The sequence below is a fragment of the Carassius carassius genome, chromosome 4 (assembly GCF_963082965.1).
Source record: "Carassius carassius chromosome 4, fCarCar2.1, whole genome shotgun sequence".
Lineage (NCBI taxonomy): Eukaryota > Metazoa > Chordata > Actinopteri > Cypriniformes > Cyprinidae > Carassius > Carassius carassius.
Genome location: NC_081758.1, coordinates 32,004,483 through 32,023,221, shown reverse-complemented (window position 1 = coordinate 32,023,221; position 18,739 = coordinate 32,004,483). Strand labels below are relative to the sequence as shown.

Below are 18,739 nucleotides of genomic sequence, written 5' to 3'. Positions count from 1 at the left end.
AAAACTCAAAGTCTACTGAACCATAGCAGAAAAATTCTTCACATATCTTATAAGGTATTTAATTCAATATATCATACAGATATATCCACCATACATTGGGTATGACAAACTATCTAGGAAAAACCAACTCATGTAATCCACAACACAATCCTGAGCTTCTATCAGCTGGACCGGACACATGTTATAATATTACTTACACACAGGAGAGAGCTCTCCTCCTCCTTCTCCTCTCTGCTGGCATAGAGATTCACTCCACAGTTAAGAAACCAGCCGGAGCCAAATGAAAGAACGAGAGAGAGAGAGAGAGAGAGAGAGAGTAAGGGAGCGTGACTATGAGCTCACCCTCATAAAAAAAGAAGTGGTCACTTGTGTCGGTTCTCTGCTCGGGTCTATACTCAGAGAAAATGAATGAGCTTACAGAGAAAGAGGAGAGGTAGAATGACTGGGAGGGGGAGAGATGGCAGCCAGTAAGATAGGTGGGAAAATAAGAGCAAGGAAAGAAAGAGAGAGAGTGAACACCAGGGAACGGTCGCCAATTAATCGCTGACACTTTGCTCAAAGAACAGACTTCAGCACCATGGACAGAGGAATGGAGAGCGATAATGAGAATGTGAGAAATTAATATGAAGGTCTAAATGAGAATGTGCTGTCCACATGTTGGGCATGGCGTGTTGCGGTGGGTTTGAAATGATGACAGGGATGTGATGCACTCCTTTCTTGCCTTGTGATGTGCCCACTGAGGAATGCTGGGTAATAAGTGTACATACCAGAACTGATCATTCAGCTCCACTCTCCCTGAAGTGTGACAGATAGGAAGCTGAAAAACCACATCCATGTCTATCAACCTTCATTAGACTCTAAATAAGCTCAATGTTACGCTGTTAAACAGCTCATACTGAAAATAGAAGGAGAGCACAAGGAAGAAATGAAAACTGAGGATGACTGAAAACAGAGGTGAATAAAAGGTCAATGAGCATTTTATCCCAACAGTAATTTGAGAACTAACCAATGTAAGCAATGTTTGCCCTTACAAATCCAAATAAAGTGCACCCAGATTATTAGTTGAAAAATAACCCTTCGACCTTAATTTTCCCACATTTTCTGATCTTGAAAAACTCACCACAATGCCAGGGTGTTGCTATGTGGTTGCTAAAGTGGTGAGTGGTTTACAGACCTGATGTAGATCCGTCTCTTTTCAGCACTGCACTCATAATCTTCTGTCTTCCGGCTTCAATTTCAACAGTGTGAAGGTAATGTCATATGAATTTGTGAATGTGCTGATCGTTTTAAAATCTTATTGGTGCTATATTGTGTTATAGGTGGTTAACAGCATGTTGCCATGCAGTAACAAATTGTTTTGGGTGGTTGTTACTGACCCAAGTAAAAAAAACAAAAAAAAAAAACCTTCAGTTTCTGTGGTTGGTTGCAAAATACTTAAGACTAGTCTCACAACTGATCTCTCATCTAATTTTTGTTCTTTGAGGGTGAACATAACTTCATTTACATCCGTTATACAGAACCACAGATTGGTCTTATCTGAATCTGAAAATGAAGTTTATTTACCTCTTGAATAACTGCTAGTTGGTCAGACTAGTTCTTAAGACACTTAGACTTAAGTCTTAACATAGTGACTGAGTTTATGCAACCAGCCCTTGGTATCTAGATAGGACTATGGTTTGCAAAAAGAAAAAAAATTGCATCATTATTTATATCCATAGCAGGGTGGAGGAGCTGTGTGCATGAGAAACCCGCTATGTGAGCAATAATAATAGGGATGCTTGCCCACTAAAAACCCATTAACTTTAATATCTAATATAGGAGGGCAATTCCAGTCCTAGAGGATTTTTCTAGAGTGTTTGATTAAGGATAACGCTAAACTCTAGCTATTGTGGTCATACTCTTGTGGTCAGGAATGGCCTGCCACCTGCTGGCATTTTCATGATATAACACTATGAACTACATGTTTACATGAAGCAGGTGACAAACAGGTTTAGTGGGTGATGACTTATTAATCTGGCATATGCTTATATCTGAAGAAACGTACAAAGCCTTCAATCTATACATTTGTCATATGTGTTCCCTCCCTGGGGATTAAATCCCATGACCTTGGCATTGGCGAATTAGTATTTCAGTCTATGCAGGATCACATCACCATGACACCCCCTCCCACCACCCTGACAACCAGACACTGGATCAGCCGCTGTCAGAGTGACTCAGACTATGTGTGAAAACAAACAGAGTGAGCTGGGTCTGCTGGGACTCTAAGGCAGAGAGAGAGAGAGAGAGAGAGAGAGAGAGAGAGAGAGAGAGAGAGAGAGTGACAGACAGGTGGGGAATGCAGATAAAAATACTGGTGCAAAAATAGATACTGTTCTAAGTGAGGCTTCTAGAGCTCATGGTGTTGATCTAAAAGCTTGAGATCAATTATGTGAGTCTGACCCACTTCTCTGTGTCTCTCACTTCCTTCAGAAGATCACTCTCTGACATCATCATATACCAGCACAGCTCAGGCTGACAAAGGCAACCACATTTTCCACTTAAAATCTTGTCTAGACCAAATCAAACTTGAGATCTTTTGGTTCCTGTTTAGTAGTATCTAACTGAATCTTAATCTTAATTTTCACATGAGCAGTTTAGAAGGTCATCAATATTTGTGATATAATATAATAAATACAAAAACATGTATCAACATTGATTAACATTGACAATTCAACATTGATTAAAATAAGAAATATTTCTTAAGTGCCAAATAAGCATATTAGAATGATTTCTGAAGGATCATGTGACACAGAAGATTAAAGTAATGACTGCTGAAAATTCAGCTTTGCCATTACAGTGGAAAATGACATTTTATTCCTCTATTATACATATATTACAATAAAAATGGTTCCTTTAAATTGTAATAATATTTAGCAATTTTACTGTTTTTATTTAATTTCTTAACAAATAAATGACAAACCCCAAACTTCTGAATGGTAGAATATCTACTTTAATTTTCTAATGTATTATGGAATTATGTTAGCTGTATGATCTATTGTAAGGGTCAATTAATTGTGAGGACTGCTATAATACTTCTCAATGTAAATTCATTTAATTAGCTGGTGAAAGCTTGGGAGGTTTCAGAGTGATTTTACTGGACGTTAATATTAAATGTTCTGAACATGATTGGTTACTGGCCATTTATGCTAATACAAGGCACAGAGATAATGGGAATGAATCATTCCAGTTTAAGAGAGTTCAGGTGGACTGACCACAAACACACACACAACATCAGCGTTCTGTCTGCCATTCAACTCCACAGATAAATAAATCTGTAATGGACACACATAACCACTCGCATAAAGAGAACACAGAATGCAACAGCTCCACAAAAATAGAAAGCTTGGGTTTGTTTGAGTGTGAGAGGAAAGAGTGGGCAGCATCTGGAATGGAATGAAGAGAGGGGTCTGGAGTACAGCCAGGGTTTCACATGGACCAGAGTCTGACATACAAGAGACATCAGAGAGAGAAATAAAAACGAGCTCTGTTGTCATGTGAGTGCTGGCTAGGTTCTCACGAGAACTGAAATCACGTGCCAAAATGAGCACACCTGCCCCCTTGTGGTGAACCTATTAACAGCAGAAACTTTTTTACCCCATGTTATCCCACTTTTAGGATGACGAATACAAATTTTAGCTATATTCCTTTGTGTAAAAAAAAAAAAAATCTTAGAAATCTGAAAAACAAAATAAAAAATCTTAAAACATAAAATATTTATTATAAAATATATATTTTTTAACTGTCAGTTATCAATTTATAAACATGCTAAGTACAATGGCATGTACAACACACAAACAACTGAATAAATAACTGAACAAAAAGTTCAATACATAAATAAATGTATTTATGAATAAATGTAAATAAATTCAACACTCATTCATGTTCATAAAATAAAGCAAAACATTCTTTCAGTGTTAAAGTACATGCATGATTAACGTCTGGTGGTATGAGTACATAAAACACAAGTTTTACCCAAAAGCAGAAGCCATCTGCTTCAGGAGCTCACAGAGCAATGACAGCTGTGTGTGTGTGTGTCACAGGAGATGAGCGCCTCGGCTCTCAAATATAGGACAGTACTGTAACATGGTGAACGTGCTGACCCACTCTGACCACCCGAGTACTGCCAAAGAACTAACAGACAACACACTGAGTGATTCATATAGCTTTCGATGACAACATTTAGAGCCAGACTTAAGAGTTTAATTAAAGTATTAGGGAGCCCTGGAACAAGAATGATTATTTTCTTTGCAGATTTTTAATTAAAAGGAAGTGACCATGTATCTCTAAACACTTGCAGCAACAGCTTTACTGAATTAATGACCAAATAGTGCCTTGTCTATCATGAAAAAGAAAGCTGCAAAAAAGCAGGCACTGGATATATTTACACTGACTTCATATTCAAAAAATACCTGAGATTCTCAAAATGAGTAAATTCATATTTCCATTTGCATTTGAGGTTGTTGGTTAATGAATGTTGTCTTCGTTATGTTTATATCCAACTTTCAGTTTGACAGTAGTAAATAGCTGGAGTCTTGCAGTCCATGTAAACATGTCTTCTAGAGGCCATAACTGGAATGCCAAAATTTGAATAGCACTTTTACATAAACATAAGCAATAAAATCTTGCTACTTGCAGTCCTGAAACCCAGAGGTACCATCTCATCAAGCATATTTCAGCATTCAGTTAATGAGAAGCATGAATAGATCTACAGTATACTGAGATTCAGGCCAAAGACTAATATCATCCATTTGACAGCTCACTTTTCAGGTCAAAGGCATCTTTAGTGGAAAGAGAGATTTGACCTCTCAGAAGTAATGCAGTGACCCACAGCAGTAACCGCAAACTAAAAACAAATGTCTGAGCATGTGCAGTCCAAATGAAATCATTCCAGGGCTCAACAACAAGGACCGCCTGAACAGCCTGAGAAAGTTTCACACCAGATGAAGGTTTAATTTTTGAAATTCTATTCAAATTTCAATATTTGGGTTTCTTTGATACATTGAACATTGTTAAATTCTGATCATTTAAATACATTATCAGGATAATGTTATCCAGGTAAAGCTTAAATCTTTTTAATTTTATTATTATGTTTTGTTTTGGAATTTAGAATAGGCTGAAAATGGCAAATCATTGTGCGCCATTGTTTCTTAAGACAACATGCATCCATGAGTTAAAATCTGTCATGGATACATTATAGCTGGTTAATTACCACTTCTAATTGCTTAATTTCATTACATTTATTTTCTTTCTTTTTTAAATAAAAATAGTCCTACGAATTTTTGTGGTGGGGCCAGTGAAAATCTAATGACAGTGCAAGTACATTTGATCTACTGACTGTGCCAACAGGAAGAAAGAAAAAAAAATCTTATTGCTGAGCCCTGCATTTTCCTGCAAACTCTGAACTACACACCAACCCTGCAAACATGATACAAGAAACCCAGTCACCTTACCAGACTGATAACTATGGGGCCTTTGTCTAAAAGCACAGACATTTTCCATTCAAAACCTTGTTGTCAGTTCTAAGCAGAGAAAAAACTTGGATCCAGATGAACATTTCTATAGCAGTTCAGTTACAAAGTAACACTTTCATGAGTGTCATGAGTGTAAGATGAGTGTCCTCACTTGCTACAAAAGGAACTTTAAAATTACCTATTGTTGCCAGAAAACTTCACATTAGTGTTTATTGAAGAGGACTGATGTTATATGTTAATTGCAGATGAATCACTGTGCCAATTAATTTCATGAACAATACATTTTAAAAGCTCAAAATAAAGTTTTGTCAAATCAGTGTTGAAATGATCCATTTCAGCTTAAAAGCACAACCTCAAATAAAATAAAATAAATAAATCTATGTTCATCGGTCTTCCCGCTCTTACCGGACTGATTGTTCATCATTCGGATAGCTTTGGCCTTGGCCAGCTCCAGTGCTGTGACCCATCTCTGCCTCTCCACCTCTGTGCTGGCTTTCAGATGGTAAGTGCGCCCCCCACTGCTCAGGACAATATTGCAGGCGTCTTCGGTGTCGATGTGTGCTGTGGCCAGGTTGATGGTGCCGCGACACGTATGGGCCATCTCTGCCTGCGTCCTGTCAAGAGTGATGAAGACAGAAGGAGCAACCAAAACATGGAGGCCAGGAAACGAGCGGGAGGTGTTAGTACATGATAATAAAAAGACATGCAAGAGAAAGAAAACAAAAATCACAGAAAGACAGACACAGGGAACAATGAGAAGAAGAGAGAGAAAGATAAGGTGATTATTAATTTTGTTAAATCATTAAAATCAAATGTTCAGTTTGTCAAACCTTGACGAAAGATACCACAATGGTTAACTTTTCAGTATGACATAAGTATATACACATGATGCAAGATAGCTGTACGTCTTATCTAGAGAGAATGATGTGTGAGAGAAGGAAACACTGAGCACCTGTGAGCGTTACATTACTACACACAGATGCATACTGAGTGGGCAGAGAATGGAGGTTAACATGGCTACTGTGTGTCAGCTGGCCAAAACAACAAAACTCAAACAAATCAGCCAGTGTCACAGCCAGAGAGAAGAGAACAGAGCGTGATGTAAATCCTGACAGAGAGTTCTGGAAGAGGCCTTACAGTACCGACTATCAAACAGCAAAGAAACTACTGAGGAAACAACTGCCTATCCTTATGGAAACATGACATTTCTCAAACAAACAAAAGAGAAATATGGAGAACAATGAATGCAAAACTAGCGTTTAATTATCTCTACAAGTACCGTTTTCTACAACACCCCTGAACTCATAAAGGTTTCACAAGGATCTCGTTTACTGACAAACTGATGGATCACTAGAGAAGATCAGTCAGCCTGCAGCATGCCATTATAAGATTGTCAGCACAGAAAAAATGTCATTCTTGTTTTTAATTCAATGAACTTGAGGAAAAAGGTAGTTGACAAATAAGATTCAGTTCATTTAAACTAACAAAAAAAATTAAAAGTACAAATAGTCCTCTCTATATTAATGTCTTGATTAAAATGATCTCATAAATACTGCATGTTTAATAATTCATATTAATATAAAACAAAATTAGAAATCACATCAAAAACCTAGAGATGAGATTGTAGAAGTATATAAACAGAGAAAGAATGATAGAATGATAGTCAAAATTATGCATAGAACGATAAATAGATAAATAGAGTGATAGTTAGAGTGACAGACAGAGAGAGAGACAGATAGAAGGATAGCAGAGTCTGTCAGGACATTCTAACAAGCTCTAATGTAAACAAGCCTTGAGCAGGGGCCTAACAAAAGCCTAAATCCTCACAAAACACAGCCCAAGAAAAACAGGGATAAAGGAATAAAGACAGATTCCTCACTCAGCTGCTTATGAAACACTGATTCAAACTCTGTCACGCCAATGAGGCTTTGCTGACTCAAGAAAAAATGAAAAAGAGTTTCAATGAAAATGTTAAAGTGATGGAAATGGGACAGTAAAAGGCATGAAGTGACAGAGAGAAGACAGAAAGTGGGGACACACAGAGAGCCAGAACCTTGTTTCTGTGTGTTTCTGCTCTGGTTACCCAGTACATGTTGCACATTTGTAATGAAATGTCAAAGCTCTGACCTCTCAGAGAATCTGTGAGAAGCATTCCACTCATTCAGAGCCGGTCAGACATCTCTGACACACATATACACTGTGTTTGTGGGAATTAAATGGTCTGTATTTAATGTGAAACGTGTGTGTGTGTGTGTGTGTGTGTGTTATGTGGTAGAATATTAGAAATCAATAAAATGTTAAAAATACAATCATTTCTTTCTTCTGAAATTTTCTCATGAGCTGCACGCAAAAGAAAACATACAGCACAACCATGTTCGTCTAATTCACAAATTATTCATGTAAGGTCATTATTTATAGTGAATCAAAAGCATAATCAGTAAGATTTTTTTCTCAAACCAGTTAAGCGCAAATTCACCCAGACGGTTCTAAAGATTTCATTGGTCGTCAAAATCAAAGCGTCATTTCATTGGTAATGTCAATCAAATATGCAATTAGCCTACACAATGCTGAAACAAATACCAACCTTTAACCTGTACCTTAAACTTAGTGTTTGGTAGCACATCCTCATAGATGGCATTACTGTTGTGACTCATGAGATCTATCTTTCTGTACTTTGAACTGAATCAATGAAGTTTGAACTTTTCTTAGTTTGTGTGAGTTGAACAATGAAATTAGCTGTGGGATGGGATTTGTGCTTAAGTGGTTTGGAAAGAAACGAAAAATCGCATACATTACCAGTGCAAACCAGTTCAAGAGCAAATTACTAAGTGGTACTTTTAAGGAAAAACTCAAAAACACTCACAAGGTACCAGTTTAAATAAGTCTGACGAATATTTCACTGAATGAGTCTGTCTGAATCAGTCAAGAGTGGTTACTGAGTTAAAAACTGACTAGTGTTGAGGGTAATGCATTATGTAATGCATTAAGTAATGCAAGTTACTTGTGAAATGGCCTTTATAGCTGCTAAAAATATAACTTTTGGGTTTTATGTTATTAAAATACATAAGCAACCCCAGCTCAGGTGAAAAAAACGAATGCAAAACTAACATCATAAATTACTTTCAATAAAAAGTAACGAAGTAATGCAATTAGTTACTTTTAAATGGAGTATCACAATATTGTAATGCAATACTTTTAAAATTTACTTTCCCCAACACTGCATCTGACTCGTTTAAACTTCAAGTTATCATTACTTTCAGTGATGTCAATCTTAAAATAAAGCAAGTTTTGTGTGCTTAAAGCTTGTGAAATTTAAATCTGTATGATTACCAACTGGTTGTTCATTTGAATGCAAAAACACAGTTGCTGTGTTTTGTCTTATATTATTGTCTGCCAAGTGCATGAAACCATTGTTTAAACCAAGTTTAAAAACCACAATTGTACATCTTCTTCTAAAAAAACGAATGCAGTATATTTTAGGGCAGTTCATGGTAATACCAATTTTTCTAAGAACATTTCTGTCAATGTTTGCACCTAGCAAGATGTTTCCAATGAAGAATAATCATTTCAGTAAAGCAGCCTACTTTGAAACTGAAAAATCTGTGTGAGAAAGGGGATTTAAAACATATCCGCGCATAATAGGAAACCTGAATAAGAAAAACGTATTTCTCTCTTTCAAGATACCGGACACTATTGTCTCTTTACCATGTGTGTGAGTGTCTGTCTGTGTTGAAAGTGTAGAGTCCAACGTCTGTTGGCTACATTTATCAGGCCTTCTGAGGGATGATGGTCTGACATTCAAGCAAACCAAGTAATTGACTGAATCCAAACTCAGGTGACTGAGTCACTAGGGGGAGGGAGATATGCACATTCAGCTCAGAGACAAACCACATCACGAAAAAAAAACTCTTAGATTGAGCTTAGATTGTAAACTCAAACCCTACAAAAGCGAGAGCAGATGGGAGAGAGAGAAAGTTGGGGGTAGGAGGTGTGGAGGGGTAAAAATCTTAAAAAAGCTTCACCCACTCTGCAGGGGACAGACTGGATTCAAACGGTTCAAAGTGAATTAGAACTGAGAACACGAAGCCATGGTAATGAACTACCATGTGGAGAAAAAAGGGAGAGGGAGCGAGATGTCATTAAAACCTGCGGGTAGAGAGAGAGGTAGGAAAAGAGACAGAAAGAAGACTGAGAAAAAGGTATGGGAAAGTAATGCAATGACAAAAAGAAATATCAGATGAGGGATGAGATGAAAGAAAAAAAAATAGAAATAGAATATTCTGAGTGGTTTCTTGAGCATTGCTAGGGTTGCATGCCCCATTCTCAATTCAATGTGCACTACTGGTCAAAAGTTTTGTTTTGTTTTAGCTGATTTTTTAGCAGTTGTTTACTCCTGTCTTCAGTGTCACATGATCCTGCGGAAATAATTCTAATTTGCTGCAGAAAGATTTCTTATTTGATTATCAATGTGAAAACAGCTTAATGTTGAAAACAGTCATTCTGTGAGAAATATAAAGTTCAAAAGAACAACATTTATTTGAAATACAAATCTTTTCTAACTTTATAAATGTTTGACTGTCACTTTTGATCAATTTGATGCATACTTACACAAAAAATTATTTATTTTAAACTAATTTTACTGACCATATTCTGAGTGGTCGAAAGAGCAGCAGCTCCTACCTTTCTAGCTGTAACTTGGCCTCGCTAAAGTGTCGTATTTACTTGAGAGGAACACATTAGCACTATCACTTATCATTTAGAAAATAAAATTCTTCTCTATATACTATATACTACTATCCCTCTATATAAGTTTTTGTTGTTGTTTTCCCATTCTTAACACTATTGCAGCACACTCCCAATCTCATACTTACCCCTGGAGATGAGCAAGAGAGGGGTTGCTCTGCAGTGCTCATAAAACATGCCTACTGCTGCAAAAACCAAGAGGGAAACACACTCAGCAATGACTGATGATTACTCAAACTGTGAAATGTATTCAGAGTTCAAAAATGACTGTAGGAAGTGTGCAAGTGTCAGCAAACACACCATGCAAAGAGTTTGAATGACATTCCAAAACACCCTTCTCTCAGTTAACCTCCCATAAACCCTCGAGGGACACAACCTCCTCTCAGATCATGTGACTGCATTCTTCTCAGCAGAATGGAATGTAATCACTCGTTGCTAAAGAAAGTTAAGCATTTTCTGGGAGTTAGAAATGCCCCAAAACAGAAAATGTGGCTAATATGCTATATGAAATATAATGGGCAATTTGATTACTGATTAATTTTTTATCTCATGGCTTAAGTCAGTATAATATTGTTTTGCCAGTTTTTAAAGTTGGAATGTAATGGCAATTCACCCTAATTTACCATCTAAATGGATCTTAATGGTCTTGTTTTTAACAATTCATTAATATGTATCTTTTTTTCATTTTTAATCAAAATCTCATAACTCGATCTTCCAGTGAAACGTCTGACTTCTCCCTGGTGAGCTATGCTGGACTTCTCCAATCATTTAGTCCACTAAGACCTGGCCGGTTTCTCAAAACTGACAGGAAGACAAGTTCACTTTAGGATCTGCCTCTGTTCAATCAACAACCGAGTCGATTGAGTCCCATTCCAAATTTATTCCTTTCTTTTTACTTGGCTGTACATCACAATATGGACATTTTTCCTTTTTTTGATAATCACTCAGATGTATGTCATGGAAGATATGGAAGAAACTATATGTCGCTACTTCCGATACATTGCAAATTTAAAGAAAAAAAATATATATATTTTTAATGAAATCAGGCAGTAAAACAGAAAATATGCATAGAAAATAAGCCATGTTCTGAGTTGTTGTAGCACATTTGTGGTTGCTAGGGCATTCTAAGATGTTGCCAGGGTGTTTCTAAGGTTATTTTTTCAGTCTTCATTATCTGCTTCAAATAACATCCTAATCAGAAGAATATCCATAATTAAAAAAAAAAAACATTCAGCTACTGACAATCATATCCAGGCAAGTTTATTAGCTTTCCCTCTTTTACTAATACATTCTTCATTAACTGACTAAAACAGATTACCATTACAACTGATTGCAATAAGCACAATAGACATTAAAGACAGGAGAAAAGTCTGTTAAGAAATCAATCAGGCCTATGCATAGAGGGAACCAGGCAGAGAGGACGTGTTTAAGAAGAAAAACACAGGAGGGGTAGATATGTGACTCATCCCTAGTTGGAAGAGGAGGGGGATGTGCTGTGACCAAGTGCAATTTACACAGGCCATTACACTTTAACATGTTTTAGTGCTGCAGATGACAGAACTGTGTGTGGTGATGGTGCTGGGAGTTATATTACTCTCTGTAAAACTAACACATCAGCAGAACACACACATCCACGGTGTGTCCTATAGAAAGCCTCCGCATTTCCTTCACAGTGTACTGACAGCAATACAGGGAACCGAGTTCTTCAGAAGTGAACATTGATTAGTGATTGAACAGATATTGATTAATGTGTCTCTTAGTAATAAAGTCTATATGACAGAAAGATCAGTTCGATCCAGCCCAGAGAGATGAAGAGGTGTGTATGTGAGTATAGAGTGATCAGCAGCATCATCTCAACCCAAGGCCCAGTGACTTAGTGTGTCAGAAACAGACTCGCTGGACGCTCGAATGACTCATACACACATCAGCTCAGAGATCCTCTCTAAGAGAGATGGAAGGAGAAGTACAGGAAGGCAAGGCAAAACAGACTGAATGCATTTTGATGCACCATAATATCTTATTTGGATTGTGATAAAATAAGTTGTGATATAACATTACTGTTTTACTTTAATTAAAGTACAAATATGAACTAGCAACTGACCTGCTTAAGGAAAAAAAGCATGAGCCTTGTCACAGAAGTAGAAAATCTCCTCTTTATTGAGCTTAGTACAGCAGGGCATTAGCTCCCAGTATTTTCTCATCTACCACTCAGCTTATTTTAACAACCTGCTTCTTCACTAATTGAACCACAGGAAATTATATGAAGACTAATGATGCACTGAAAAGAACATTCTTGGCCAAAACCAAAAAAAGAAAACACACACCAAAAATGCAAAAATAAAAGTACACTTTGTTTGGAATAAATAAAATAAGACAAAACATAATAATAATACTTGTATTCAGAAAGGGTGAATTAAATTGATCAAAGTGTTGCAGATGTATATTTTAAATGAATAATTAATAAATAATTATTTTAAATAAATTATGTTTTTAAACTTTCTATTAATAAAAGAATCCTAAAAACATTTATAACAGTTTCCACAAAGACATTATTATTGAAAAGAAGAAATGTTTCTTAATTAGAATGATTTCTGAAGGATCATGAGGCATTGAAGACTGGGTGAATGGCAGCTGAGAATTCAGCTTTGCAATCACATCAATTTACACTTTAAAACATATTAAAATACAAAACTATTATTTTTCATTGCAATAAATGTCACAATATTCTGGTTTTACAGTATTTATGATTAAATAAATGTAGCCTTAGTGACCATAGGAGACTTCTTTTGAAAACATCAAATCAAATCCTACCGACCCCACATTTTATAATGGTATAGTGTACTTAAATTACAAATAGGTACAAATATCGATACAAGGAACAGAAGGATTGACATGAAACACTTTTGAATTGTGTTATATCAATATAAGGTTGTATTCACTCAACTGCACAAAGTTTTAGTATGCTTTTATTTTTATAAAATGCCTGCTTGGGGACCGTTAGACTGATATCAACTGAAAATAAGAAGTTGCTGATACAGAGGCCACCAGAGAGTACGTGTCAGCTGATCTCTGTATTTAAGTGCTGAGTATGTTGTAATTGAGCATATTTAGCAGCAAGAAGCATATTTGCTTAAAAGATTCAAATCTTTCCATTCACTCGACTCACTCAAATGCATTGACCAGTAATGGACTAATACAAATTTAGGCATAAAATATGCACTCTAAATACATATATAGAAATAGTATAGAAAAGAATCACCCACTGTGAAACATTCACATTTTGTTGCTTTGCAGTCTGAAATGAAGATGGACACTGTTTTTGTTTTATCCAGCTGTATTTACTCAATTTATAAGTGCAACGTATATGCAGTCACAACTAAGCTTTGCCAAAAAGCACCTTGGAGATTTTGAGGCAGATGAGACTAAAATTAAATGATTTGGCCTCAACAACAAACCATATTATCTGTCGGAAATCCAGTTCAGCTCACCATCCAAATAACAGCACTGTAGATGCTATTTCTCTGCAGCAGGGACTGGAGCACTGTCAGGATTGAAGGAAAAATGTATAGGGCAAAATACGTTCAAATTATTGAGGAAAAATCTGCTGCCCTCAGCTAGAAATTTATCAATACAAAGAAGGTTTACTTTCCAACACGACAATGACCCAAAGCACACAACAAAACTGAGCACACAGTGGTTGAAGGAGAAAAAGGTGAATGTCCTTGCATGCCCTGTCAGAGCCAGATTTAAACCCCACTGAAAATCTGTGGAATGACTTGAAGACTGCAGTCCACAAACAGTCACTATCAAATTGAACTGAACTTCAGCAGGTCTGCAAAGAAGAGTGGGCAAATATTTCAAAGTCTAGATGTGTAAAGTTAGTAGAGACACATCCCAACATACTAAAGGCTGTAATTAAAGCAAAAGCTGGTTCAACAAAATACTGACACAAGGGGGTGATCCTGTTTCCAATTCTGTTTTTTGTTTTATGTTGGTGTTATATCTTTCACTTGGATGTTATAAGTTGCAATGAGTAAATATGGCTGGATAAAACAAAAACTGTGTCCATCTTCATTTCAGGCTGCAAAGCAACAAAATCTGTTTATTTTAAAGAGGGTTGTTTATTTTCTATATCCACTGTACATCTCCTGTATTTGAGCAGTGCTGCTGTGAAGTGCACATGCTCAGGCCAGAGATACAGATTCACATCTTAATCACATCACAGACCATCTCATTCCCCATGCTGACCAGTAAATAAGAGTCCAGAAGTCTCTCAACTACAACCTAAAAGGTCTTCCTATATAAAATACTTCCTATATACGAAATACTTGTATATAGTATTTCAATAATACTCTATTGACTGTTATCATACATTGGCTCTAAAACATATTTAGACATTTACTGTTGCTCTTCCTGGCTCCCCAACAGCTTATTTGGCAGGTTGACTTGGCAGACATTAGCACAGCACGTTATCCAGACACTCCATTGTATTGGCTATGTGTGCAGCTCTCCGATAACAGCAGATCTAGCTTTACACCACTGCAATCACCTTCCACCATCATAGACTATTAATAGAGGAGAGCAGCAAGAGACATGCTTCTTCTCTTTCACAGTCAGCAGAGTGTTGCTTTCCATTCAGACTCTCCAGAGCGGGAAGAAACCCTGTGGCCCACTGTGTGAAGTGTCAGGAGGTCCGCAGGGTCTGCCCAGTAGAGATACAGATTGCTGGGCATTGCTTCAGTGCTCTTACAAGAGCCTCTGCCCTTATGTCATTAGCCGCTTGACTACAGATCTACTCCATGACACTATCATGATGATCCTCGTGACCATCTGATAACAATTCGTTCTAGGTCACAGTTTGTGTACAATACAGCTCTGATAACACAAAGGCTCTCAAACACACTTCCTGAATATCTTCAGTATGCCTTGTTGCATTCATGTTTTAGCTGGTAGGTATAATTTTGAAGAATGAAGACTTAATGTTTCAGGATAATATTAAAGTCCCTTATGCTGACTTCCCTCTATTTCCAACTCCACTTGAAGGGCACATAAAACAAGTCAGAAGGAAACTTTCTTATTTTGTAAAAAAAAAAATCATAATAATATTTTCATTTAGAGCTGTGCTTTGGAAGCAACGGATGATACTTGCATGTTTCCAGGAAGACAAATTAAGTACAATTTACCTTGATCTTCAAATTCCAAAAGTTGTCATCCCCCGGGTTTTTATGCATTGTGTTTCCTTCTGAGGCATCAGTGAATGTTTGAACCTTTTTTAATAGTTGTGTTTGAGTCCCTCAATTGTTCTCAGTGTGAAAAGATGGATCTCAAATTCATACAGTCACTGCAGGAAAGGGTTAAAATATGCAAAAGATGCTGGAAAACTAAGCATCTGCAGGACATGGAGGATTTTTCTGAAGAACAGTGCTCAGTTTAACAGTTCAGAACAAACAAGGGGCTCATGAACAACCATCACAAAACTAAAAACAGTCGTGTATCATCCAGGTAACTACACATGAAGAACCAAGGGTTCCCAAACGTTTGAAGACGGTTATTTTAATAATTTCAGCTATTGTTTTGTATTGTGGGTTATATGTACAGTAAACATCTTTTATGTAGAATATCTTACTCAGGACAGGACTAAATAAAAAATAACATGAATTTTGTATGATCTCTCTTATTTTGTTCAAATTATTCACATTTTCACAGATTCTGCAAAGGGTACCCAAACTTTCACATAAAACTGTATTTTCTATATAGAGAGATCAGTGAGTGGAAATCAAGTCTGTAGTGTATCATGGTGTTACTTATGGTGTAACTTTCACAGTTTTACTTTACATTTAGTTGTGATGCCATTTATAAAAAAAGTGATTGAAATAAATATTCTGAATTCTGATGTCATTGTTTGGGTTTAAAGTTCACATTATATATATGATTTGTTTACTTTATACTAGTTTAATCTCATGTTTCTGACTTGAATCTTCCCATCTTCAAAACTATTTGTTGAATGATGCTTCAATATTATGTTACAATTTCTTACAAATAAGCAATACAATCTGACAACAAATTTATCATACATTCTGCTTCTTTACCTTAATTTTTTTCAGGCTGTTCCAGCTAACACAAATCCATATTCTAGAATGAACACATATGATGCTCTTAAACTTACAAGGGCTTTAAGGTCAGTTTTGCATTTAGAGTTTAGAGTTGTGATAATGAGCAGTACGATTTCTTCCATAGATGTGTCCAGGAAGTCCATTTCCTCCTCCTTCTACTTGGAGAAAGTCCAGCGTGCACTTGTTGGAAACAATGTAGATGGGCAATATTTTCAACATGCTCAGTTTTGGGCAAGAAAGTCTGCTAACAAGTTCAATGACTGATAATCTCAAGGGCACTGCTATACAATATTTCAGATAATCACCAGCAGCAGGATACTTTATGACAATTATAATCTTTATAGCTAAAAGGAACAGATATTATAATTTTCCTGTATGTATATCGTCCTATTAGTTGCATAATGAGCAACCACTTACACATTTCAATGGGCAATATTACTGCATGACTAAATCATTAAATGAATGAAGCAATTAAAAGACAGTCGTAAATAGGTTTGATGACAGTTACCTCATGTGATCCACCTGTCTTCCTGACACAAAGGAAGAAATGAAACATGATTACCATTTACCAAGGGCCTCTATAACAACAGGTGTTACAGACCGAGCTCACAGGTGACATATGTGAAAGAGGTTTAAATTTTAAAGAGATACTGTATCACTGCATGCATGAGCTTCACATCAGATGTCTCAGCCCCTGACATTCGAGATGCTGTTACACACACACACACACACAAAATGTATGAGTGTAGTTCTGCTGTTATACAGACGGGGGGGGGGGGGGGGGGGGGTATGTGATTGTCGTTCATTCTTTTTAATATATTTTAAGGGAAGCTGGTTACCATGGTAAATGTCAGGGATTGTTGCGTGTAAGCTGACGTATCTGAATATGGACCGGGGAAAAAATAACTACCAAGCTCTCCAAAAAACTAAATAATAATAATAATAATAATTTAAAAAAGCTAAAAATATGATTAAACCATAGACTGCAGGATTAAACTTAAACTTGTCAGACACGCCCACATACACACGCAAAAGTCGGTTGTCAGATATTAAAGTGCAACGGCTCTCTCATAAACGTCACAGCTCGCTGTATGAGAATATCAGTTGACATTAGCATGAGCGCTAGCTGACGCGCTATTGAAAACTCTCATTCAGTGAGCGACACATGCGTTTATCCGCTCGTAATGATATTTAACCTGGTTTAAAAGAAAGGCACGGTGATAAAGTGAAGCGGGGGTTTTGAGGTGGACTAGCGTCTGTCCACACTAGAGACGCGCTCATGAAGTGCAGTGTCCGCATGTGTTTGACAGCTCTCATGATCTGCATTGACATGACAGATCCCTAACACTGGTCGTCCACACCACAGTACATTAACATAACTCAGTATAGCCCAAATATTGCATTCTTGTAATAAATGAATGACATCAACACAGGTGCGTGTGGAACGCGTATTATTTACCTGTAATAGGACAGCAGTCCATTGCTGAGCACGAACCATCTGCGCTGGTAACCTTTGATATAGTTAGTCCATTTAAAGAGCCAGCCTTTGTACGTGTCCGAGCCCGGGGCTGGTGTCCCGCTCGCTGGCGTGGACGCAGCACTCTTGCCCTGCTCGCTCATCCTCCTGCTGCCCCGGTCCACTGCCGCAGACTGATGATGTCGTCGCCGCTGCCGCTGCTGCTGCTGTTTACAGGATAAGCACCGAACTGCGGTGAGAAAGGACACGATCCTGCCGGAGCCGCTGCAGGGAGCGGCCACTCTCCCCATAAAACTCACCGCCGCTGCTCTGAGATGGACGGACTACCAGAGGAGGAGGTGGAGAGAGATACAGCGCACTCTCTCTCCTCTCTTTCTCTCTCCGATAACAGAGAGACGAAGAGCAGAGAGCAGGAGCGACGACCACAGGCGCGAGAGGAGAGCGCTGCTCCAAATCACCCGCGCACTATTTACGCTCATCATTTTCATCCAGTCAGTCACTTTTTACTCTACACTGTTCATATGAATTACAAACATAGGTAGTAGGATACGTATCGAGTAATACAAAACGCGCTCAGTAATAAAGAGTATTTAAAATGCTTAATGCTATAGTCATTTAAAATTATGCAAATGCAAATATACATGTAATCAATAGCACGTGCTGTTGGACTCTATTAGCTCCACTGCTATTAATAGTGAATAGTAGGCTAACTTGAGTTTCAGACAAAAAAAAAACATTTTCCAGTAAATTCGGTCAGTGAAAATAATTCTACCATCCTCATTGAAAATGTATCTCTTTTCTCAGGTACGTGTTGGATATGTTGGTATAGTTTTATTTGGTTTTATGGGTTAAGCTGTTTATTAAAATTTTAAACTCTGTATTTTTAGCATTGTGTT

At 37.2% G+C, this 18,739-nt stretch overlaps 1 protein-coding gene across 2 annotated transcripts in view; it reads right to left on the bottom strand.

Moving 5' to 3' along the window:
• The window catches only part of LOC132139796 (oxysterol-binding protein 2-like), a 49,657-nt gene extending 31,416 nt beyond the window's left edge, over window positions 1-18,241 (bottom strand). The window contains exons 1-2 of one of the 2 annotated variants that reach the window (XM_059548411.1): window positions 17,826-18,241; window positions 5,916-6,124 (exon numbers count right to left, since the gene is read on the bottom strand). In XM_059548411.1, coding sequence (XP_059404394.1) covers window positions 5,916-6,124; window positions 17,826-18,133 — 517 coding nt within the window. In that variant the 5' untranslated portion in view covers window positions 18,134-18,241. The remainder of the gene's footprint in view (window positions 1-5,915; window positions 6,125-17,825) is intronic. The other variant, XM_059548412.1, reaches the window with a different exon arrangement.
• Window positions 18,242-18,739: the final 498 nt, after the last annotated feature.